Source organism: Sinocyclocheilus anshuiensis, unplaced genomic scaffold, assembly GCF_001515605.1.
Source record: "Sinocyclocheilus anshuiensis isolate Anshui unplaced genomic scaffold, SAMN03320099.WGS_v1.1 scaffold874, whole genome shotgun sequence".
Lineage (NCBI taxonomy): Eukaryota > Metazoa > Chordata > Actinopteri > Cypriniformes > Cyprinidae > Sinocyclocheilus > Sinocyclocheilus anshuiensis.
In genome coordinates, this window is record NW_015538065.1 from 1,409,700 (window position 1) to 1,434,131 (window position 24,432).

Consider the following 24,432-nt stretch of genomic DNA (forward strand, 5'->3'; position numbering starts at 1 on the left):
CCGGGGGTGGGGGATCACCCCATCGCCAGTGCAGAATTTTTTGCACTCGCCCTTTGATTGGTGGACACTGAAAAACAAACAACAGAAGTTGCAGATCATATGAAATATTTCCACTAAACTAATCATTGAGGAATTTGTAATGCATTAATTACAAATTAAAATTTGCAAGTCTATTTTCCTGAAGTAACCTAATAAATTACTTAGTCCGCTCAAAACAAACTCTCAAGCCAAAACTAATTTTGCATCAAACTAAAATCAGCACAAGTAAACTCACTTACCTCAACTAAGCTCATCTTAAATCAATCCTTCTATTTATATACTTTATATATTATTTTATTGTGCGTATTAAAAATACATAAAATGCTAGGGGGCAAAAACAAAAGTGTTGCGTTTATAATTTTGTTCAGTGTATATATATATACACACACACACACACACACACACATACACATATATATAAACGTAAATACACAGATGTAATTTATTCCTAACATTTTATGTATTCTAAATACCCACAATAAAATAATATTTTCACACATTTTTGCATAATTTAACAAAATTCCACCTTGACTGAAAATAAAATTACAAACATTCTGTTCACAACAAGTGATATTTACCTTGCATTTCTTTCTTTTCTTCACACATCACATGTCTCATATTTCATCTCAAGCATGCTCTTCACTGACAGTGTTGTCTCCATGGTAACCAAGTACACTAACTTTTGGAAAAACTTTATTAGGGCCAAAATTGTTTGTTGTGGTTTACTCCACAACTATGGGTCAGTAAGTCATTTATTTCACAATAAATATTGATATGGTTTATGTTTCTGTTAGCATAGTTTTAAATTTTACTTTAAAATGTTTGGGTCTGAGATATGGGGAAAAAAATTATCCGCATAAAAGACACTTGAACACTAGAAAATATCAGTGATGAATGCATTGTTTTTAAGAGACTTCCAATACAACAAAAAGAAATAAACATTAAGTCCTGTGACATAAAATTACTCACAGTGCAGCGTGGACAGAGCCACTCTCCATTGGGGATCTCGGGCAGTGGGGGGTTCAGGCAGTGAATGTGATAGGATGACGGGCAGGAGTCACAGCACAGCAGCTCTCCGCCATCTTTACACACGCGACAGAACTCCATGTGATCATCTTCTTCCTCTCCTCCCAGCCCTGCCTCCACATCCCGGACATCGTCACACTCTTCTTCAAAGTCCTCAAAGTCTTCTTCCTTTGCTTCCCACTGGATCCCTTCTTTCTCCTGAAAAAAAAGCATGCACTTTAATTACAATGAAGAACCCAATACAGGAAATACAGGAACAACAAACTGAAAAATTCTGTTTCATCTCATATTATATTCAAGACAACAATTTTTGATGTTTTTGATAACCTTCCCATATAAAAATGTGGAAAAAGTATCAAATGGTGTCTGGTTTCAGTTTAAAATCAGTCTGTAGTTCTGTAGGTTTGGGTGGATGTGACTCACGCAGTGAGGGCAGCTCCACTTGCCCTCAGGGGCTTTCTCAAGCTCAGGCTCAAGGCACACCAGGTGGTACGCTCGAGGACAGGTGTCGCACAGAATGATCTCTCCTCCCTGCTGACACACCTCGCAGTAGTCCTGATGGTCAGTCTCATAGCCATCGCCATCCTCATCACCCAGCACTGAGAAAGAAACAGACATACCACATATCACATAGTAACAGGTAGGTGTGCTCTGGGGCTCCGCTTTTTTTACATGAATTACAGAGCTGGTGCAAACATATGCACATTGCTATGATCAGATGCTTTCTTAACTACTGTTTTCTCACCACTGTCATTTTTGTTGTGTTTTTATTTTGTTTTTGAGAGGAAAGTGAGCAGCACATATTTACATTTTCATCTAAACATCGCTGTCAGCAACATGGGCAGCATCGATATACAGCTACAAAGGTATTCAAACAACTTCTTACCCCTAAGCAAAGAAAAAAAGAACTTCGCCATGAGTATATAGGGGCCTTAAGGATGTACATCCAAACCACCATGGGCGATTATCTTTTGTACTTACCTTGATTCTATAGTGATGAACCAAGAAACTTTAAATTGCAATGAACAGTTTTGAAAAATTATGAATAAATTTGTAGGGGAATAGATTGGGTAAGATTACATTCTTGTTTTCATTTCAAAAGGAGTTTTTTTATTGAATTCATACATCAGATGGTTAAGACATAGTTTTTAAAGACAGATCCAACACAATAAGGAAAAGTAACCGTCTCACCCTTTTTCTTCTTCTTTGCCGGGCGACCCCTTTTGTTCTTCTTGACCCGTCCCGAGCTGTCAGAGCGGACTGAAGAACTGTGAACGCTGGAGTTCTCCTGCTCAGAATCGTCCTCATCCACCTCCTCGCTCTGCATTACAACCACACACAAGATCAAACAGAACCACTGCACCCAACACACATTCATGTGCACACGTATTACACACAAACTCTCACCGAACTGCTCTTCTTCCTCTTGTTACCAAGCGCTCCCAGTTTAATGCGCAGAGGAGCCATTTTCTTGGGCTTTGGCTTCTTCTTATCTGAGACACGAGGACTCTTACTGCGTTTCTTAAAGCCAGGACCTGACGAAAACCAATAAATAGGCAATATTAAAATTAAACAGTATTTTGCATTAAAAATAAATCCCTTAACACTGAAATTAAATGTCTAAAGTGCTTTTAGGTGTATTTAGGCATTATGAATATACATTTGGAGATATGTATAAAACTACATTTAATAATGTAATTAATTAAATATTAACTTTAAATGAGTGCAAAGGCAACCTTAATGTAAAAATATGGGATATGAGCATGCAGGACTCTACAACAAGGATTTCTTTTTTTTTTTTCTTTTTTTTTTACTTGGCCTGACAAAATATTCACTGGCCCTTCCACGTTAAATTAAATAATATAGTTATTGTTGTTTCTGACCCATGCAATTTTGAGTTGTAATATATTGCCTTATTACACCCAAATTTTAAGTACAATTTTCAGGAATTTTGACATTTTTTTTTTTTTAAAGAAAACAAGAATTCTAAACGTGGCTTTATCAGATTTAATTAAGTTCAGATTTCAGTTTTCAAACTGTATGCAAATGTGTGCATACTTAAAAAAGGTAGTGCCTCATTTGCATATTTAAAAATAACATTTCAATAAACCTGTAATACAAAACAATTGTCTTAACGTACTGTGATTAATAAACTGGGGAAAGTATAGTGTTATCTATTAGTTACATTTTCTCCTTTAACACCTGTTGTGTCTTTAAAAAAATCACTGTCAAATCTAAAATCAGTCCTACCAAAACACATATTTTTGATGCTGTGTGTTTATATAACAAAGTGAATTAACAAGTCCTGTACTGAAACCCATACAGCTGCACATGCTCTGTGACCTCTCACCTTTGCCCTCTTTGGTCTTGGCCTTGCGAAGTGGTGGTGGCTGAGGTGGAGGTTCAGGGGAGGCTGTTGCTGCGGAGACCTGCTCAGCAACGGCTGCTGCGGCGGCAGCTGCAGCAGCAGCGACGGCAGCTGCCGAGCCTTTAAATGGATTATTGGAGCTGAACTCCCTCCATTTGGCCCCCAGAATGGTCATCATCTTGGACATGGGGATTTTAGGGTTCTTCTTAGCAATCATGGGTCTGCAGAGGATCATATGTTTACAGATATGTTGCTGCAAAGGAACTACAATGTATGAATCCTCTGGTGCAGGTCAGTACCTCATGAACTGGCTGAAGGCTTTGTAGTTGGTTAGTGTGCGGTAATCTTCTTCTGTGAATGTGTGATCGACATCCTCCAGTCCCCACTCCCTAGCCAGCTGGGCCGACGTTTTCATCTCTACCGGCTGGAAGAAAGGCTTCATCATATGGCTGTCATAGTGTGGATGAGTAATAGATATCTGTGCCCTAGACTCCACTACATGTTAACTGGATCAGTAATTATGTGTGTTGTACATTATCATGGACTTGCAACAGCTAGAAACACCATGTCACAGTTTGTACTTGTCAATCTTTCATAATTTCTGGGTGCAAGTGCGAGAAGAACCTCTGATGATGGGTTTGTGTTCGGGGATGTGTGAGTTTTTTGTCTGCAAACACATTATATTGAGGGAAATTTCTTGCATATACAGTACTAACATCAGCTCAGCAGAAAAAAGCGATTCATCTTTTGGTACACTGTAAATACTAACAGCTATTATTAAATGTATTAAAGGGATAGAAAAGACATTTCTGTCATCATTTAATTTCTCTCAAGTTGCTCCAAACCTGTATGATTTCTCTCTTCTATTGAACATATAAGAAGCTATTTTGAAGAATGTGAGTGACCAAACAATTATTGGTCCCCACTGACTTTCACAGCATGAAAAACATAACGTGGAAGTCAGTGAGGACCAGAAACTGTTATGTTCAGCAGAAGAGAGAAATCAACTTGAAACAACTTGAGGGTGAGAAAATGATGACAGAAATTTCATTTTTGGTTGTATTATCCCTAATATTCTGCTATTCTTACTAGTTGTAATCATGATACTGTTTCCATATATATCATAAAGTTGCCATTAAAAAAACATTGGTTTAAAATCTATTAAATCCTAAGTATAACTAATTCAAAATGATCAAAATTGAGGCAGTGGGGAACACCCACTGGCCCTTGTACTTGAATAATTTAATTATGTATGCTTGGTGAAATCAAGGGAATTTATCATGGGTTTGAACTCTGTTGTTATGCTGTAGCTGGTATTCGTGTTTTGTAATAAGTCAGTGTTAAGGTGATTCGTTTTCCTCTGGTGAACTTGGACCCTGTTGAATTTAAGAAGGTTCTTTCCATACAAATATATATATTTTAAATATAATGTAAAAAATGTATACTTTAATCCTAGATCTGGGTTAATGGGAGTTATTATGTGAATTGTTCCCCCAAAAATGAAAACTTACTGGACATGTTCTAACCCTCAGTTCATCCAAGATGTAGGTGAATTTGTTTCTTCTTTTTTGATTCAACTTTTTCACTGGACAAAAGCAATATTATGAATAGAGGACTTTTATCAATGTTAAAAAATAAATGATGATGAATTTATTACAAACACAGATTTTCACTTCACAAGATGTTAACTGATGGACTGGAGTCATGTGGATTATATGCAGATTATTGTGATGTTTGCTTGTTTGTTTTTAACGGCACACCAGTTTCTGTGGCTATTTTCATTGCAAGAAAACGTTATAGTAAAACTATGTCAGTTTTTTTTACTATCTATTTTCGCTAAAATCTTTTTGCTAAAGACTTTTCAGTAAAAACTGTATTTGGTTTAATTTAAATTTCTTCAAAAGTGTTAACTCAGTAATAAATGTTTTCGCAGAGCACAATCTAATAAAGCATGCTTCATGGGTAAGGGGTTTTGAATATTATGATGTTTTTATCATCTGTATGGACTCTCATTCTGATGGCACCCATTCACTGCACAGGATCCATTGGTGAGCAAGTGATGTAAAGCCAAATTTCAAGTCAATTTTCAGCAAACGATTGGGTAAACTATTTCTTTAATGAGTACACAATAAAATTACCTAGTACCCACTAACTCCTATTTAAGATTTTTATGTAATTATTTAAAATACTGATTTGCTTGGGAGAACTTGCTTAATTTCAGTAGGGTCCAAGTTCACCAAAAACTAAACACAAAACATGAATACCAACCACAGCAAAACAGTTTTACCACTCTAAGTTAGGTAAACTAATTCCGCTTTACACTTTATAATGAGATGATCGTGTTTGATTTGGATACAGAGGAGAATAAGGAGAAGCACACAACCTGTATCAGCAAAGCGGATGGGAAATAGCATGCAACTCCGCAGGCAGAGCAAGAAAAGGCATAAAAAGTGCTAAAGAATAACCTTTGTGGTCTCTTCGTGTGTGCTGTCTTCATCCTCTTTCTTCTTTTTCTTGGTTTTCTTCTCTTTTTTGTCCTTGTGTTTCTTCTTCTTTTTCTTCTCTCCTCCATAATCGCTGGCAGCACTGTCAGAGTTCATGGCATAGTCCGGCTCTGAGTCTCTTTCTACATCACTGTCCTGCAAGAGACAGAGAAATAAAACCGAAGCTTCAGAACAAATAATTAGAACTGTCACTATAATGCATTCATTAAAAAAATTTACGATAAAAATAATTTAACTAATTTAAATGAGTGCAATTATCTTAATAATTATCTCCATTCAATGGGCCCTTTTCAGAAAATATTGACATACATGATTTATTGCAATTAAATTTGTAGCTTGATTAATAATCATTTGACAGTTTGCAAATTACTATTAAAGGGTTAGTTCACCCAAAAATGAAAATTCTGTCATTAATTACTCACCCTCGTGTTGTTCCAAACCCGTAAGACCTTCGCTCATCTTCGGGGCTCTCTGACCCTCCCATAGACAGCAAGGTAACTACCACGTTCAAGGTCCAGAAAAGTACCAAGATGATCGACAAAGTAGTCCGTGTGACATCAGTGGTTCGACTGTAAAGTTACGAAGCTACGAGAATACTTTTTTGCGCAAAGAAAACAAAAATAACAACTTTATTCCACATTTTCGTCTCTACTGCGTCACTTGTGGACGCGCATTCACGACAGTACCATGACGCGAGTGTGTGGCGGCGCTTACCCAGATCCGTCGTGATGACGTCATACAGTAGAGACGAAAATGTGGAATAAAGTCGTTATTTTTGTTTTCGTTGCGCAAAAAAGTATTATCGTAGCTTCGTAACTTTACAGTTGAACCACTGATGTCACACAGACTACTTTGTCGATCATCTTGGTACTTTTCTGGACCTTGAACGTGGTAGTTACCTTGCTGTCTATGGGAAGGTCAGAGAGCCCTCAGATTTCATCAAAAATATCTTAAAGGGTGTTCCGAAGATGAACGAAGGTCTTACGGGTTTCGAACAACACGAGGGTGAGTAATTAATGACAGAATTTTCATTTTTGGGCGAACTAACCCTTTAAACAAAGGTTTAATTTTAAAAAATGCACTTCAACATTAAGAGAGAAAAAAATGCATGAACAACATACTATTTTTTTGCGCTTGCGTGCTTTGGCCATCTTCCCCTCCTTGTCCTTGTCTTTCTTTTTCGTCTCTTTCCTTTTTTTAGGGCCTCGTTTCTTTTTCCCCAGGTTGTCCCTGTCCAATGTCTCACCAATGTCGTCTCCATCATCTAAGTGAGAGAGATGCAGGGAAATGAGGGAACATGCGAGGACTGACGAAATGAAAGTGACCATAATTCTATGCAAACCCTCTGAGGTATCTTTCAAATCATTTCCCACTTCAATTATTGAACAACACGAGCGGTGCGTAGACCGAGACCGTCACACAGGAAATATAAGTCATTCCACTTCTGACTTGAGCTAAGCTGTAGGACTTAATGAATGAATCTCACAAACACGATTATCTACATGACCTAATTACGACTCTCCGAAAGCTATTTACGGAGTGAATTTTAAGACGATGATAAATATTGTATGCAGCGCTCCATGAGATGAGAATTTCATGTCACTGTGTGAGTTGAAGAAATTACTTTAAGTACAAATATTTAAGGAATAATTAAATGATGCAGCAACCCACTTTTCTTCTTTCACAAAATGTTCAAAATAGTTTTTCTTTAAACACACAGCCAGGTCACCTAAAAATGGTTAACATTACATATTCCAAATAAGGTAGCTGTAGTATGACAATTTTGACACGCTTCCATAAAAGGCGCTTTGACACAGACATCATCTTTCAGAGGGGCAAAGTGGAGTTAAACAGCTCTAGTAGTGTGACTATTTACAGCAGCCATGTAAAATCGTTCAGATCCAGTCTGTTCTTTCATTTAAAGCATACAGCTCTGTGCAGAACACGTGAACAGCTATGTTTTAGCCTGTTTCAATTCAAAAGTACATTTTGGTCATAATATTACCAAGTCCAGAATATAATTTAATGTAACTAAATCAACCTGACTACATTAGTTGACACCAAACAAGTCCTATAATAAGATAAGATAAGAAATACTTCCTCACGGTAACAAGTAGTACACCTTCTCACATTTTACACTGTTCCATTCACACTGATACAGCTTGTTTGTATAAATGCAGCATGTCATGTTTGACATCGCATTAGAACTATCGCCACTGCGCTGCGATAAACGAGTTAGATGTGATTGCGTCTTTGTTGCTGACGCGCGCTGGCAGAGCCTTTTCCCCCGCCCGCTGCAGCCAGGGGCGGCAGTAGCACGCACTCGGGGCTCGGTGATCGAGAGGCCGCGAACCGAGCTGATGCTCCCCTCGCCGTGAACTCCTGCACCCGGGGAGCAGACCACCAAATGAACCGCAGCTGAAGGTCGGGGGGTCTGAGACGGGACGCGCGTGCTAATCGATTCATGCGCACTGTGGGAATGCGCGAGACAGCGGTTACGCACCAAACGAGGCCCCAAATATGTCCACAAACATCAGCACAGTTGCAGAGTGACATAAAAGTTAGAAATAATAAGTTGTTTTTAAAAGTAAAATCTTACAAAAAGGACTCACTAATATGACAGAGCAACATGTTATTAACTAAGCTTTGAGGCATTTCATGCTGTGTGGCGCACTGATCGACTGAATTGTGGAAACTTTTCTGTTGATGTTATGCCATAGATATACATAATAATTTAGCGCTTTATTGACATATTCCCACACTCAAAACAGCCCGAGGGCTGCTGACAGCGAACAAACTGGAGTTTTGCAAAGTGAAAGCATCGCAGCACACAGATCTCTGCCCTGCACTGGACCAGGCGGCAGTGGGTCGGGTCAAGTTTATTTAACGTTACATTGTCACCATCAAAGCGGTAGTCCTGACGCTCACGCCTCTTTAGATCAATGCATTGTCATGTTATTCTTTATCTGCTCAAGTGCCAAGTCTGTAACCTTCAGGGCAAACACAAAAGGACATAGTGGCGGCTTAATGCTCCTTTGTCGGATCACAGCTGGAGATGAGAAAACACCATCATATGACAGACCTGATGAGTGACACAGACGGGACAGAGAGAGGGGGGGATCGGTCAACTTTAGCCAAACGCTATGCAACTCTCTGCCGAAATGCACGCGGATAAATAAAGCAAACGCCAATTTAGAGGAGCCAGACTGAAGTGTGCATTAGCGCAGATGTCGCTGTGGCGGTTTTAGGAGCATTCGCGTTTGTTTCGATGTGTTTTTGCGCCCCACGCGCGCTCCGCGGACTGTACGGTACCTGGGGCGGCTCTTGCTGCAGTTTCTCTAAGCGCCGCCGGCGAGTTTATGTCGCTTGCGTTATCGTCCAGGTCTCCGTCGTCTTCTTCTTCTTCATCAAAATCTCCTGCCTCGGAATTAACCGCTGTGCCCTCATCTTCCTCACACGAACGGAGAAGAGAGGACATTATATTCCCGTCGGTGACCCCGTTCCGCGAGATCTAAAAGTGTATTCCTTCCGAATTATGATATTTATTTAATATTCAAATCGACACAGAAAAAGTGGGGGGCGTTTTGGAATATTTTACACTACAAGGCAGAGAAACAAAGATGGCCGCCCTTATATTTATTTTTTAACAACCCCCCCACCCCAATAAGAAAAATCCCCTTACAGAAAAATGGCTGACTATATTATTTCAGAACGCCCCCCCCCCCTCCTTCTTCTCCTTTTTCTCTTTCTCTCTCTCCCTCGCTTTCTCGCTCTCTCTTCAGACTCCCCTCCCTTAAAAATAATCACATTGCTACTGTGGGGGGGCGTATAGCTGATTGCAACTTGTATTTCAACTCGTTTTATTGTGTGAGCTTTCGCTCTCTCTGCTTCAGACTTGTCTGCTTACTGTCTGTTTTTTCCGAAAGCGCACGCGCGCACTGTACGCAGCGCAACATGAATCTAACAAACGTAGCCACCTTAATATTCTTTTAAGGCCCCCACCTTTGTAAAAACAAATCTAAAAAAATAAAATAACGATAAAAAAAATAAAATGTGGAGCGAAGGGGCCGATGTGAGGTTTGGCTAGAGGGGGGAGCGCAGCCGCAGCCATGCCCACACTTACATCATGTTGCATTGCTTAAAAATTAACTATTTGAGCTCAGGACAAAACAAAGCAAGTTATCAGAGCCGCCCAAAATAGAATCAATTATTAGGAAAATGAAATGGAATGGATCATTTTATATTTTTAGCTGCTGAATTACAATATTTTGCAAATGCACATATTGGATTGTGAAGTCACCTCAAGATATTTCCAGTACTTTTGCTGTGGAAAAAAGATGCTCATTTCAAACTTTTTCATTTTAATTTATATATATATATATATAAATTAATTAATTTACTTAAATATTAATATAAATAATCTAAATTATATTTATAATAGCAAGATTTTCTTTATAATATTTAAATAAAATATGATAATGTAATAAAATTCCAAAATTACAGGTGCAATAACTGAATGATCAATAACTGAATGTTTATCAGGATTTACATTACTATTAATGAATATACAGTACATGATTTTTGTAGTAATTTGTGATTTGTACATTTTTTCTTCTTATTATTTTTTTTACACACAAATAGTGAATTCTCAGCAGGTTTTACCTAATACTATAGTTTTTGAGCTGGGCAGCTACAAAAATGTATATTTGTTATAGAAATGTCCATGCCTTTTCCAGGTCTTGAAATCACACTTAAAATTCCACATAAATCCAGGTTTCTCAAGATCATAGAAACAGGTGTTGAGGGAATGAATTAAAACGAGAAATTTGACATCAGCTTACATCTTGCGTTTTAGCTGTTTGGTGCATATTTTGTCTTATTTTAAATCATTTTAAGCAATCTCAAGACCCCTGGTTGAGAACCACTGTTCTAGATGTTCTTTACTGTGCACACAGAACAACAACGATCCCAAAAAATTCATTAGACCAAGTACACGGAGCACAAGCAAATGAAACTGCTTACCAAAAAGATGCACGTTTGCAGACGTTAATGGCATAGTCTCATAAAGCAGTGATTAAATTGAAATGTTGGCTGCATGAAATAATTTCTGTGTACATGCATACATATATAATGCTACTTAGTAGCTGCTGCATTTCCTCCAAGCAATTACCATGGCAACCACCAGACTTTATGGTTCAGGGGTTTATTATGTAGGCTGACATTCATCTTTTTTATTCTGTTGCTCAGCATTTGATTGGATGAAGCCCAGAGAGCTGCAATAAGATAACCACCGACAGGAATCGATGAAACACTGAACACATGAATAGTTGATGTGGCGTTCATGCTTCTTGCTCAAATTGGCTCGCAGTGGATGTGATATTCTAATTAATTATATGCCATTGTTCATATTAATAGCATGCGTTTTTAAGAGTTCAGTGAGGTCGTCGTTGAAATACAGACATATGGATGGAGAGAAGAGGTCACAGTCTGGGCTTCCGCAGTAAAACTCGTCCTCTTCAGGGATGCCGTTTTCACTCAGGGTCTTGCTCATGTCCAAATTTACGCCATCGTGCTTCCAGGTGTAGCTTGCTGCATGGGAATTGTAGCGCAGGTATCGCTGGAGAATCTCATTCAGAGTCTCCTCGGAGCAAACTTGCTTAGAAAATAACAGCTTAGAACTATTTGGCTGCTCCAAATTAGGTTTGCAAAATTCCAGGAATTCTGGGAATTCCATGGGAATTAATGGGAATAAACTGGAAATTTGCAAACTTGCAGGAACTGGGGACTTAAATGTAGTTGAGAAAAAAATCTTGCAGCATAATCTTGGTTAAAACAACCTGATTTCAGTAAATCAAGATATGAAAAATCTAAGCGAGTTAGCATTATTTCATTGACAATTTATGAGGTATAAACTAGCACAAGCTGTGATGCTCTTTCTGCCAGTTTTCTGTTATCATACAGAGGTACAGTACTGGTCAAAAGTTCGGAAACATTACTATTTTAATGTTTTAAACATTGCATATCTTTTGCTCATCAAGCCTTCATTTATTTGATAAAAAATACAGAACAAAACAGTAATATTGCGCAGTATTACTGGTATTACAATTTAAAATAATGGTTTTCTGCTTTAATATACTTAAAATTATAATGTATTTCTGTGATGCAAAGCTGAATTTTAAACATCATTACTCCAGTCTTCAGTGTCATCATGATTCTTCAGAAATCATTCTAATATGCTTATTTATAATCAATTTTGGAAACAGTTGAGCTGTTTAATTTTTTTTTTTATTACCTGTGATTCTTTTTTCAGGATTCTTTGATGAATAAAGAGTTAAAAAAAGAAAAAAAGAACAGCGTTTATTTAAAATAGAAATCCTTTTTAAAAATACACTACCATTCAAAAGTTTGGGGTCAGTATCTTTTCTTGAAATAAATTAATACTTTTATTCAACAAGGATGTGTTAAATTAATAAAAAGTAATAGTAAAGACTTATATTGTTAGAAAATATTTTTATTTTGAATAAACACTGTTCACAAGTTTTCATTCATCAGTAAATCCTGAAAAAAGCATCACAGATACCCCCCCCAAAAAATCCAAAAATGTCATTTTTTAAATTTGTATTAGTTTGCATGCATGTGAGCCTATGATCAAACAAAATGTTAATATTTATGTTTGTAGGCTATATATGATAGTTTTATAAATTTCCCCAAATTTCCAATTAATTCCCATAAATTCCTGGTAAGTTTCAAACTTGGAATATTTCCAAAATTCCCCAGACGAAGTTCCCATGGAAAGTAATTTACCGGAAATTTTCCGCCCCTTTGCAACCCTACTCCAAATACATGTTTATTTTATGAATGCACAAACATTCCTATAGAAAGACACAGGGCAGGAATTTGTCTCCGACAGGCCCATAGAAAGAAGAGAAAGAAGCATCTGGGCTGAATGAAAACTGCCAGATGGTTATTCAGCCCAGAGTTTAAGATGCAGCCTGGTGGCCGCTGAAGCAAGTGAATCAGTACGGTCAGTCTGAAAACGTGTGTAAAGCCAGAGGCTTAACATTAGGTCCATTTCCTTCAAGCTGGAAAAGGATCAGATGCAAAGAGCGGGAGGGAGGACGAAATCAAAAGATGGAGAGGAGCTACAAAGCGATGGAGCAGTGCAACCCTGCCCTCTTCAGTATGCAGCAGTGCAGATCAAGCGTGCAATTTGACAAGGAATGTGCTCTGTGCAGGCATTTTATCTCATGAATGCTTAAAGGGGTCCTATTCTGCTCTTTTACAAAGTCTTGATTTTGTTTTGGGGCTGTACTAGAACAGGCTCTCATACTAGGTTGTTCGAAAAACACATTATTTTTCACATATTTTACATTATTACAACACCTTTCTCCTCAGTCTGGCATGACCGGCTCGATTAGTTCCTGTATCAAATGAAGGCCCGCCTTCTGAAATACGAAATGTGCTGTGAAAGTGAAAAAGCATAATAGGACCCCTTTAAACAATTAATATGCACTTTTTGAGGCACAATCCTGAAATCATATTGCAGATGAGTCAGCATCGACATTTTCTGCTCTCTACAAATCTATGCCAGGTTAATATTGGCCTACCTCCAGCCTCTGCTCTTGGGAGGTTAGAGTGTTGATAATGCGGATCCAGCGTGTTTTGGCAGACAGCAACCCAGCCTCGTAGCGGTTATCCTTCCACCACGGCTTCCCGAAGTCATTGGGCCAGTCAGTGCGAGGGCAGGGAGGGGGTGTGTGTAAAAAGCGCACCCTAGGGGTGTAGTATTTAATGCAGCCAGTCAATGGGTCAACATGGGTAAGAATCTAAAAAGGGAAAACACAACACTGAATCAACAAAAAACATCAGCTCCATAATCATGTAAAAAATGTTTGATCATTCAGAAGATTGTGCCCTTAAAGTCAGCATGAGATGATAATTGTGATTTTCTTTTCTTCCATCACTGTGAAGTATATCTGAGTGAAACACCTCTTCGAATGAGAAAATAATGTAGAGATAGACTATTTTGTTTTTGGGAACTGACATTGTCATTTGCTAATTGCTGCATCTCTGCATTATTAGCATCTCATGTGAGTGACAGGTTGCTGGTCCACATCTTATCAGAGAAAAGATCATTGCAACGAGAGGGGAAATTAATGTTTTTTTGTTTGTTTTTATTAAAGATTACAAGGGCACATTAAATAAAAATAATAACGTGCATAAGACATTTATAATAAATACTGCAATGTTCCATAAAAAAAGTATAGTCAATTATAATTTCATGCTAACTTTAACAAAACAACCAGACAGCAATGCAGTTGCCTAGTTTGGTTTTGGTTATATTCTCAGGGTGGGAAAAACATACTTTTTTTAAAATGAAGAAATGTTTTTAAAAAGATACAGATTTTACTCAAAGTTCTTATCTTTGAAATTATCATAAAACATATGAAAACATACTTGGAAAAAATACTAAAAGCAAATACTATATTTAAAAAAAATGACGATATTTGGAAAAATGACTAAATTACGAGTTCTATGTGTGTGCCCTATAGGAGTCCTTGGTTTTGCAAAATTACATGAAAATATTTTACAAATGTTATTACAGTGGCTTACATTTTTTGTCTTTGGGTCAAACCAGTGACTGATGTCCTTTCCTGCACACTCTGTGATAGGTTTCAATAACACATCACCTATAAGAGAAAGAGTCTTTGTTACAATGCTCTTAATAATAATCAGCTAATGCGTGGCACATTTAAAAAGTTTGGGGACAAAATCGTTTCTTCCTTTTCATTTTTTAATGATATGGTGACTTGCCTTTATATTCCTCCAGCAGCGGTGTCAGATCGTACACTTTGCCCAGGTACGACACCCATATATCTTTGAGAGTGTTGTGAACAGACACCTCCTTCGGCGTGAAATACTTTGGGCACCGCATTCTAACAAACTAACTGTTTTGGAGAAATAAAACTGTTTACTCAATTTATGAGTATTCAGTCACTGTACAAAACGATTGTTGTTATATTTTGATATTTTTGGCATTTTTTACATCATATTTTTTCCACCCTTCGGATAAAAATACAAAATAATAAAAATAAAAAAAAGAACCTCTAACCCTTAAATAAAAGTAATTGTGATGCTTGCCTTTACCTTCAAGTCCACCAATTAATCCTAGAAAAAAAGACACTTGACAAATGAGTCTTCAATACTCTTTCTTAAATACAGTATATCTTGGAGACTTTCATGAATTTGTTTAGCTTAAAACAAATGAAAAACCAGCATAAAACATTAGGAAGACCCATGTCCTTAACATCAGTAAAGGTCATTGCATTGGCATGTCAGCACAAACTAACAAGCATATACCCAAAAAACCTGCAAACCTTTTAAATTACTTTTGCCACATTTCATAAATCTTCAAATATTGCATTTTTTTTTTTTTTTTTTCCAATAGCTAGTGATTTCTTAAGTTGGTTGACCTTCAACTCGAAAGTGCAGAGGTAACTCCTTAAGTTTACATAAAGCTTTGTTGTGGGACATTGACCTGTTGATATATTAACTTCAACCAAATAAAGACTGCTTCATAGCCTTTCATCTGATTTATCATCTGCAACAGCTGTCGAATGATCATACACATTCTGTCATGTAAACGTTTAGCAAAGATTTCAGTAAAAAAAAAAAACTATTGTGCAAACTGGTATCAGATCAAAGGTGTCAGGCTATGAAGCAGTTATAAAGCATGTTCATTTCTGGTAGTTTTATGCAGTTGGGTTAAAAAAATTAAATAAAAATGAGACAAAGATATGAGAAAAGGTACCTCCTTTGCCAAAAAGCGTGCAATACAGTTTTATCTATTTCAAGACTGCCGGCATGTCAGCGCTGAATCTTTAAGAACGCAAATATGACATACTGGTGTCAGAAGTACATGGCACAGTCTAAAAGAAACCACAACCCTAAATTCTGGAGCGTTATTCAAAGAAAACAAACATAAGCAGCAGAAAAAGAAAAAAAGACAGAATGAGAAAGACAGAGTGATGTTAAAGATGGCACATATGTCAAAGAAAGATCAACATTTTTGAGCCAAAATGACTCCAGTTAAGACTCCAAGTTCAACTAGACTCCATTTTTACGTATTGAAGGACAGGAAATCAAACACCAAACTAGTAGTGTTTGCCCGATCAAGTAATTTGCTCCTGGAGAAGTCCAAAACAGCCTGTGGATTCAAGTCTCAACAACAACAAAAAAACTCCCTGTTTGATAAGTTTCCTCCAAAGTTCAGTTTGGATAAAGCAGGTTCTCTAGCCATGTTTCTTAGTCCAAATCATTGTCCGTTTATACTGCATCAGCCTCTCTGTTATCAGTTGTAGTGGAACTTGAAGTGAAAGTTTCCGCCCTCAAAGGGGTTGAAGCCAAAGGGCCATTCTCTGCCTCCTCCACCTCCTCCACCCTGCTGATTCTCAGGGTCCAGAGGGTCCTCGCCCGAATCAAATTTCTGACGCATTTCTGAACAGAAAACAACAAAGAAGAATGCATCGATTTGAAGACACTTAATAATTAGGATTTTAATGTTTTTGAAAGAAGCCTCTTATTCTCACCAAAGCTAGATATACAGTATTTGACCAAAAATACAGTAAAAATATAAACATTGTGAAATATTATAATTGAAAATAACTGCTTTTTTATTGTAATACATTTTAGAATTTATGCCTGTGAAAGCAAAGCTGAATTTTCAGCATCATTACTCCAGTCTTCAGTGTCACATGATCCTTCAGAAGTCATTCTAATATGCTGATTTGTTGCTCATTTAATAATAATGATTCTTATTGTTATCAATTTTGAAGACCAGGATCAGGATTCTATGATGAATTTAAAAATCAAAACAAGAAATCCCTTGTAACATTATAAATGTCTTTCCATTTGGCTTTGATCAATTTAATGCATCTTTAATGAATAAAAGTGTTAATTTCTCTTTTTTCTAATCTTATTTACGCCAAACTTTTGAATGGTACTCTATCATGGCTTGCACAAACATTTTAAGCAGCACAACTGGTTTCAGTACTGATGGGATTTTTTTTACTAGAAAAATAGAATACAACAATGTTCTTTTAAATTATAATAATATTTCACCAGCCATGGTAAGCATAAGACACTTCAGACAAAAACATTTAAAAAACTTAAAAAAAAAAAATATCCAGAGATAAAACAAGCTGAAACAAAAATGTTACAAAAAATTGACCGACAACAGAAATTTTCAATAACAGACTGATAAGGACTGAAAATCATTTGTATTCATGCTTAATTTAGTTTTTGCTGTCATCTGACATTTTCCTACCTGGATCTGTGAGCACTTCCTTTGCTGATGCGATATCGATAAACTTTTTCTCTGCCTCTTTCTTGTCTGCTTCAGACTGGAAATTATCAGGATGCCACTGCTGAGCCAGCTTTCTATACGCTTTTATGATTTCCTGTTTGTTGGCACTCCTAAAAACAAGTGAAAAGAAACAAGCATTTCAGTCAAACAATCTACATTCATTGTTACTACCGCAGGTGCCCCAGAAACAACCTTTGACCATTTCTGCATTATTATCATCATAAAACAGCACAGAAACAGTTAAGGAAGTAACACACTCTGCAACATTTTAAGGCAGGATTTTGCCTTACCTGCTGACCCCCAGGATCTTGTAATAGTCTCTCTTGTGAGACTGCTTGAGGAGCTTCTGTGCTCGGTCAAGACCTTCACGAATCTCCTGGTTGTCCTGATCAAACTCCCGTGCCTCCTGATAGTCTTCCACAGCTGAGAAGAGGAACAGAGGAAGAAACGTGAGTTTATGCAAACGAAATGGAAAGGGTAGAAAATTCGGTACATTTTATAGTAGTCAGTGAGAGTTGAACTACCTTTCTCATATTCCTGCAGTAAGATGTAGGCCTCTGCTCGGTCCCGGAGGATGTGGATATTCTGAGGTTCTCTCTGGTGGGCTTCTGAACAAATGTCTACGGCCTCCTCGGCACTCTTCATCTGGAGGAGCCAAAAGAGGGAGTGAGAGAAAAACAGAACCCGTGAGGCTAGACACCAGAACCAGACTGTTCTTATTCTTATTAACCTCTAACGATGTGAAAGTGAACATACCATATAAATGGTGATTACTAGGACAGCTGGACTAGAAGGGGTTTCATCCCCTTAAAAAGCTGTAAAATAACTAAACTACATTTTGTAAAGGAACATACTTTGACTAAGCAGAAGCAGATCCTCTCCTTTGCTTTATTAGTGTAGAATGCCACGTTCGGCTCTGTTCGCATCACAGATTCATACTTCTCAATGGCCTCCTGATACCTGTCATTCAAGTAAACATAAAACAAAAGAATGAATAAACCATTAGAACTGAAAAACCTGAAATAATCAAAATGATGTCAAATTTGACACTGATGGAGATATAAAACCCATTCAAAACCAAATCAGTAAGATTTTTTAAAATACATTATTTTTATTCAGCAAGTACGCATTAAATTGACATTTCTATTTCAAATAAATGCTGTTCTTTTTAACCTTTCTGTTCATCAAATAAACCTAAAAAAAATGTATGACAGTTTCCACAAAAATATTAAGCAGCACAACTGGTTTCAATAATAAGAAATGTTTCTTGAGCAGCAAAGCAGCATATCAGAAGGATTTCTGAAGGATCATGTGACACTGAAGACTGGAGTAATGCTGCTGAAAATTCAGCTTTACCATCACAGAAATTAGTTATATTTTCATAAATGTTAAAAAAAATTATACTTTACAACATTACTGTTTTGACCGATATATTGATAAAGACTTTCAAGAGAATCCCAAACCTTTCAACGGTAGTGTATGGAATATGTGACACAATAAATAATAAGATATAGCTATAAATAAAATATGATACATTTATAAAATAAATTATAATATAACACATCTCAAAGGCCAAAAATGAATTCGAGTGAGGTAAGCTAAGCCTAGACCTGAAGGCCAATTTTCTAGAAGTGACAGGGAAGGGATGTTTTCAGCACCTCTGTTCTGAGATCAGCTCTTCTGCAGAGTCCAGCTGCTTGCTGAGCTTCTTGACCTGTTTGTAGTGAGCGAAACACTCCTTATCATCCTGATCCAGTTTCAGACACTCACGGACCTGACTGAAAACAGAAACAAAGAGGGAAACACACAGTGAACAGCAGCAAAAAAGAGAGAAAACTCTCCTTTTGAACATCACATGAGATTGGAGTGTTATTATTACAACTACTGTACATGCACACAGTCAGTGTGTGGGATTGACAAGTGTATTTACTAAAAGGTATGACTCTAGAATTGTCCTTGAAGCAGCTTACAGGAGATGCTTGAATACTGTCTGTATGATTTAATAACCAAAGAATGTGGCTGTCATTCATACGGAATGACATACTTAAGCGAGTCGTGATGATCTCCTAAACTGTAATGGAGTTGGCTAAGTTTGAGGAAGGCTGCTCGGTTGTCCGCACGGAGACGTGTGGCTGGTGTCAGGTCCATAATGGCCTTCCGTGGATCCCCGAGTCGGATGTAGCACTCGGCTCTTAGTTCGCGAGACTCTGGATCCCAAGGAGAGAGCTGGAAAACAAAGAAAAGTTTTTGAATCACCGGAGACATGCTAAGCTTAAACGGCAACATTTGATTTGTTATTTGTTTTTGTATTTTATTTGTAGGGCCACTCATTTCAACAGCTCAAATTAGAGAAAGTGGGATAAAGAAAGTCATAAAGTGATACATGATAAAAATTCATAAAGAATACTTCACCTAAACATAATCCAAAACTTTCATATTATCAGTGAATAATGACTTTTATTCATAAGGAATGCATTCAATTGATCAAAAGTTACAGTAAAGGCATGTATAAAGTTACGTTTCTATTTTTAAATTAATGCAGGTCTTCTGAACTTTCTATTTATCAGAGAATCCTATTTAAAAAATGTTTCCACAGAAAGTATTAAGCAGCACATCTGCTTTCAACATTGAATATGAGAATTTTTTCTTGAGCACCAAATCAGATTTTTAAAGGATCATGGGACACTAAAGACTGGAGTAATGGATGCTGAAAATTCTGATTTGCCATCACAGAAATAAATTCAATTATTTTTTTTTATTTTTATAGTTTTAAATTGTAATACTATTTCACATATTACTGTTTTTACTGTATTTTGTTGGCCAAATAAATGCAGCCTCGGTGAACCTGGTGAAGAGACTTCTTTCAAAAACATAAAAAAAATGTTAATGTGCTGTCAAACGATTAATCACGATTAATTGCATCCAAATTCCAAAATAAAAGTTTTGTTTACATAAAATATGTGTGTATACTGTGTATATTTATTATGAATATATAAATACAAACACATGCATATATATTTAAGAAACATTTGCTATGTTTATATATATTAAACATATTTATATATTATATATAATATAAGAATATAAATATATAAATGTATATACATGTAAATATTTTCAAAATATATACTGTATGTGTGTATTTATATATACATAATAAATATATACAGTACATATATTATGTAAACAAAAACTTTTATTTTGGATGCGATTAATCGCGATTAATCATTTGACAGCACTCATTTTTACCAACCCCAAACATTTCCACAATAGTGTAAATCTCCGTTTCTAACTCAAACAAAGCTACTGTGTGTATTCAGAATAGCACACAAGTTCTAGAGATGACTTTTATGATAATTTTTGGGTCCTTTTTTAAGCTTGACAGTATACATTACATAACACTTCTGTTTTACAAAAAAGATTCTAGAATCTGAAAATAATCGTATTTTGTGTTTCACTGAGGAAGAAAAAAAAAAGCCAAATGGTTTCGGAAAAACATGAGGATAAATAAATAACATCTTTTTAATTTTTTGGGTGAACAATCCCTTTAATATTACTATTAACACATGTAGCAATAAATAAACAACACCTGTTGCTGCATGTGCATTTTTGATCTCCAGACTAACTCACCTCTATGACTTTCTCCAGCACCTGGACAGTAGTGCTGTAGTCTCCACGGTGATGGGCCTCATGTGCCTCTTCCTGGAGTAACTCCAGCTCCTCGGCCTTGCGGAGCTGATCATGTGCTTCCTCATGATCCGGGGAACGCTTCAGCTGCAAAGGAGAAACGTTAACAGAGCAGGAGGCAGGAAATAGAACAAAATGGAGCAAAACGTGATCTGGTTTGAGAATGAAGTTGGCAGGTTTTAAAGGAATAAGGGAATTGTTTCACTCACTACTGCTTGGAAGTCTTCTCTAGCCTCTTGAGTACTTCCCTGTTTCAGTAGAATATTAGCCCTCTGCAGTCTGGCCTGAAAACACATGCACACCATAAACATGTATATACGGTACTGCCACCTAGAACTTAGTTTGATATCACGACCACAAAAATAAACTCACCGCAAGGAAGTCTGGCTTGAGCTGTATGGCCTGGGACAGGTCAGGCAGAGCTGACTTGGACTTTCCCATAGCCAGGAAAACAGCGGCCCGTTTGTAGTATGTCAGGTAGTTCTTAGAGTCACCCTCTGTTTAAGACATTTGCATTGGTTAATGAACTGCATCTTTTCTTTATTTTAAATTACCTACGTACACTGAATGTAATTGCATTTTAATACTAATTAGCATCAAATAAAACAACAAAATGAAACTGGTCTGTACATTTTTTTTAAGTCTCTTATGCTGACCAAAGCTTTGAACAAAAATACAGTAAAAACTGTAATATTGTGAAATATTATTTCTATTTTTTTTTTTTTTGCAATATATTTAAACATTTATTTTATTCCTCAGATGGCAAAGCTGAATTTTCAGTATCATTTCTCCAGTCTTCAGTATCACATGTGACATGATCCTTCAGAAATAATTCTAATATGCCGATTTGGTGCTTAAGAAACTATTCTTATCAATGTTGCAAATAGTTGTGCTGCTAAATATTTTTGAGGATTAAAAAAAGTTTGAAAGATTCATCTTTGATTAATAAAATGTTCAAAAGAACAGCATTTGCTTGAAAAAGAAATCTTCTGTAACAGTATATATGTCATTAATGTTATGCATCTTTCTTAAGTAAAAGTTTTTTTTTTGTTTTTTTTATTCTTACTGACAGCAATCTTTTGAATGGTATTGTAGCCTCCATATGTCACTGTGTTTGTGTATGTCTTACCCACAGCTGAATGATAGTGAGACAGGGCCTCAGCCAGTTGTCCGGCTGCCAGCAGCTTACGGCCCATTTCCAGATGATGCTCAATCTCAACAGGTGTTGCTCCTAACACACCTGGAATAAAGAGACAGGTGACTTACACATGACACCTGCTCAATTTCATAATGAGGCAGCTTTGAAAACCCTCAATCTGCCTGATGGGACTGAGATTACATACCTTAAACTTACATACCCAAAACAACAAGTGTTTCTATCACGTCATAATAACGAAACTCCTTAAAGGGAATTCAACATGGCATTCCACTGCATGTATGTTTCGATTAACAATGACAGCACAAAAAGTGAAACCATGCAAACAGCACCCTGCCTTATACAGGTGCATCTCAATAAATTAGAATGTCATGGAAAAGTTCATTTATTTCAGTAATTTGGTTTTTGTAAAATGTGAGCCAAAATCATCACAATTAAAAGAACCAAAGACTTAAACTACTTCAGTCTGTGTGCATTGAATTTATTTAATACACGAGTTTCACAATTTGAGTTGAATTACTGAAATAAATTAACTTTTCCACGACATTCTAATTTATTGAGATGCACCTGTAGTTATGGAAAACAAAACAAAAGTAAAACTAAAATCACCATCTCTACTTAACTCTAGAACGGCTTCTGTTTCAACATTAACCAATAAAGATCTTTAAAAGCTTTAAATGTATGATATTAAGTTAACCACTCCTAGGTATAAGGTAGATAGATGGCCATTATATGTTTAGTTGTCACAATAATGCATACATTAATTAAAAAACGAACTACCACCTCTAGATCTCATTAAGTACATCAAATAAATCATGGTTTATGTCCATAAACATGGCGTTACCATATTAAATGTCCAAATAATAACACGGTAGTGCTATGGTGCTTTTCTGTTTGACCAAAATCAGATTCTAAAGTCAGAGAAATTGAAAAATGAGCGGTCAACCTAGACAGTATCAGATGACATCAAAATGCTGTCTAGATAGGAATCTTACTAAGTTTTAAAAGTCAATATGATTTTATTCTATTTCTATTTAAAAGACTTCTTCCTTGACACTTCCTGCTGAGCACCTGTTGGAGGTACCATGGTAGAATTACAGTGCCAGATGGTGGAATCATGTTATTCTGATACAGATTTCATTATTACCATATTCCTGTCCCATGATTTAAGTGATACTTCCATAGTATTACCATGGTCCTTGTCCAAAAACATGGTAATACTATGGTACTCCCCAGACAACTGGAAAAAAAAACCCGGAAAAAAATATTTCCTTAAAAAAAAAAAAAAAGAAAGTAAGATGTCAGGTGTGCATGAGAAGTGAAATCTCACCGTCCAGCTGTAGGTCCAGGACCACACAGAGCAGAGACAGGGAGGACAGGACACTGCTCAAACCTCTCCGCCGTCCCGACTCCATGGTGACATTTATCACACCCCCGATATACAACCGTGTCTTTCCACTGGGACTCACAACGCAGTAGGTCAATAAAACAGAAAGAGTATTTACACTCAGATCATCCTAACAGCGACACATCCGACATAGAATGCGATGTTTCTGTTGTCCGGATTATAAATATGTCCGAGTGGAATAAAGGAATGCGAAACTCTAGTTCCGTGTGTCTCTCCGCCGACTGCTGAGGTTAAAACGTGTATTGTAATTTATAGAGAGGTGTTTCTTAGCCCCAGTGTGACAGTGACCGTGCACAACTGCTGCCGGCCACGTACTTTAGGAAGTCTCCTCTTGGTGAACCTCCTGGCTGGGTTTACAATTCAAATCGCCCTACATTTCAGCGCGGCGACTGGCTGCTCACATCCGTGTTTGCCGACAAACGTGTTCCCGTCCCATTGGCCGAATCATGTTAGCGCACTGGACGGACACGCCCACGTCCTGCATTGGGCTGATAGCTGATATGACCCATCATTACTTGGGAGGAAAAGTCTATTCTCGCCTGGCCTTTAGTAAAGGAAACCGTCGTTACCATGGTAAATATTCTATTCTATTCTATTCTATTCTATTCTATTCTATGCATTATGTTCTTACAGCATTATACAACACAACAGAAAATAATAGGACTTTATAAAATGTCCCATGTTAACCTTCCACCAAAAGTCTATTCTCACCTGGCCTTTAGTAAAGGAAACCATCGTTACCATGGTAAATATTCTATTCTATTCTGTTCTATTCTATTCTATGCATTATGTTCTTACAGCATTATACAACACAACAGAAAATAATAGGACTTTATAAAATGTCCCATGTTAACCTTCCACCAAAAGTCTATTCTCACC

General features: G+C 36.9%; 3 protein-coding genes and 1 long non-coding RNA gene across 4 annotated transcripts in view; 1 reads left to right on the forward strand and 3 right to left on the reverse strand.

Annotated features, from left to right (window-relative positions):
* Positions 1-9,598, reverse strand: part of LOC107683578 (chromodomain-helicase-DNA-binding protein 3-like) — a 65,512-nt gene extending 55,914 nt beyond the window's left edge. Inside the window, exons 1-10 of the mRNA XM_016479651.1 lie at positions 9,250-9,598; positions 7,059-7,201; positions 5,899-6,072; positions 3,733-3,857; positions 3,416-3,654; positions 2,473-2,600; positions 2,257-2,386; positions 1,489-1,664; positions 1,009-1,263; positions 1-67 (exon numbers count right to left, since the gene is read on the reverse strand). The exon at positions 1-67 is cut by the window's left edge and continues 146 nt beyond it. Coding sequence (XP_016335137.1) covers positions 1-67; positions 1,009-1,263; positions 1,489-1,664; positions 2,257-2,386; positions 2,473-2,600; positions 3,416-3,654; positions 3,733-3,857; positions 5,899-6,072; positions 7,059-7,201; positions 9,250-9,415 — 1,603 coding nt within the window. The 5' untranslated portion in view covers positions 9,416-9,598. The remainder of the gene's footprint in view (positions 68-1,008; positions 1,264-1,488; positions 1,665-2,256; positions 2,387-2,472; positions 2,601-3,415; positions 3,655-3,732; positions 3,858-5,898; positions 6,073-7,058; positions 7,202-9,249) is intronic.
* Positions 9,599-11,326: 1,728 nt separating this feature from the next.
* On the reverse strand, positions 11,327-14,957 carry LOC107683579 (cytochrome b5 domain-containing protein 1-like). The gene is made up of 4 exons (XM_016479653.1): positions 14,752-14,957; positions 14,551-14,627; positions 13,545-13,763; positions 11,327-11,593 (listed from the first exon to the last, which is right to left on the reverse strand). Exons 1-4 carry the CDS (start codon positions 14,870-14,872, stop codon positions 11,327-11,329), a joined length of 684 nt encoding a protein of 227 aa, XP_016335139.1. The 5' UTR covers positions 14,873-14,957.
* Positions 14,958-15,133: 176 nt separating this feature from the next.
* LOC107683555 (dnaJ homolog subfamily C member 3-like) lies at positions 15,134-23,955 on the reverse strand. The gene is made up of 12 exons (XM_016479634.1): positions 23,476-23,955; positions 22,119-22,229; positions 21,362-21,486; positions 21,199-21,273; positions 20,933-21,076; positions 19,347-19,528; positions 18,961-19,080; positions 18,157-18,262; positions 17,827-17,947; positions 17,593-17,725; positions 17,264-17,412; positions 15,134-16,434 (listed from the first exon to the last, which is right to left on the reverse strand). Exons 1-12 carry the CDS (start codon positions 23,558-23,560, stop codon positions 16,289-16,291), a joined length of 1,497 nt encoding a protein of 498 aa, XP_016335120.1. The 5' UTR covers positions 23,561-23,955; the 3' UTR covers positions 15,134-16,288.
* A 119-nt stretch (positions 23,956-24,074) lies between these two features.
* LOC107683558 (uncharacterized) overlaps positions 24,075-24,432 on the forward strand; it is a 2,403-nt gene continuing 2,045 nt past the window's right edge. Inside the window, exon 1 of the long non-coding RNA XR_001633732.1 lies at positions 24,075-24,126. This is a non-coding gene — a long non-coding RNA (uncharacterized LOC107683558). The remainder of the gene's footprint in view (positions 24,127-24,432) is intronic.

Bases quoted from the DNA above. Each gene is read 5' to 3' on its own strand.
- LOC107683579 (XM_016479653.1), bottom strand. From the start codon at position 14,872: ATGCGGTGCCCAAAGTATTTCACGCCGAAGGAGGTGTCTGTTCACAAC. The intron at 14,628-14,751 runs GCAAGTCACCAT...TTTCTCTTATAG, and splicing joins GCTGCTGGAGGAATATAAAG to GTGATGTGTTATTGAAACCT. The intron at 13,764-14,550 runs GTAAGCCACTGT...TTCCCTTTTTAG, and splicing joins TTGACCCAAAGACAAAAAAT to ATTCTTACCCATGTTGACCC.
- LOC107683555 (XM_016479634.1), bottom strand. From the start codon at position 23,560: ATGGAGTCGGGACGGCGGAGAGGTTTGAGCAGTGTCCTGTCCTCCCTG. The intron at 21,487-22,118 runs GTAAGACATACA...TGTCTTAAACAG, and splicing joins TCACTATCATTCAGCTGTGG to AGGGTGACTCTAAGAACTAC. The intron at 21,274-21,361 runs GTGAGTTTATTT...ATGTGTTTTCAG, and splicing joins TCAAGCCAGACTTCCTTGCG to GCCAGACTGCAGAGGGCTAA.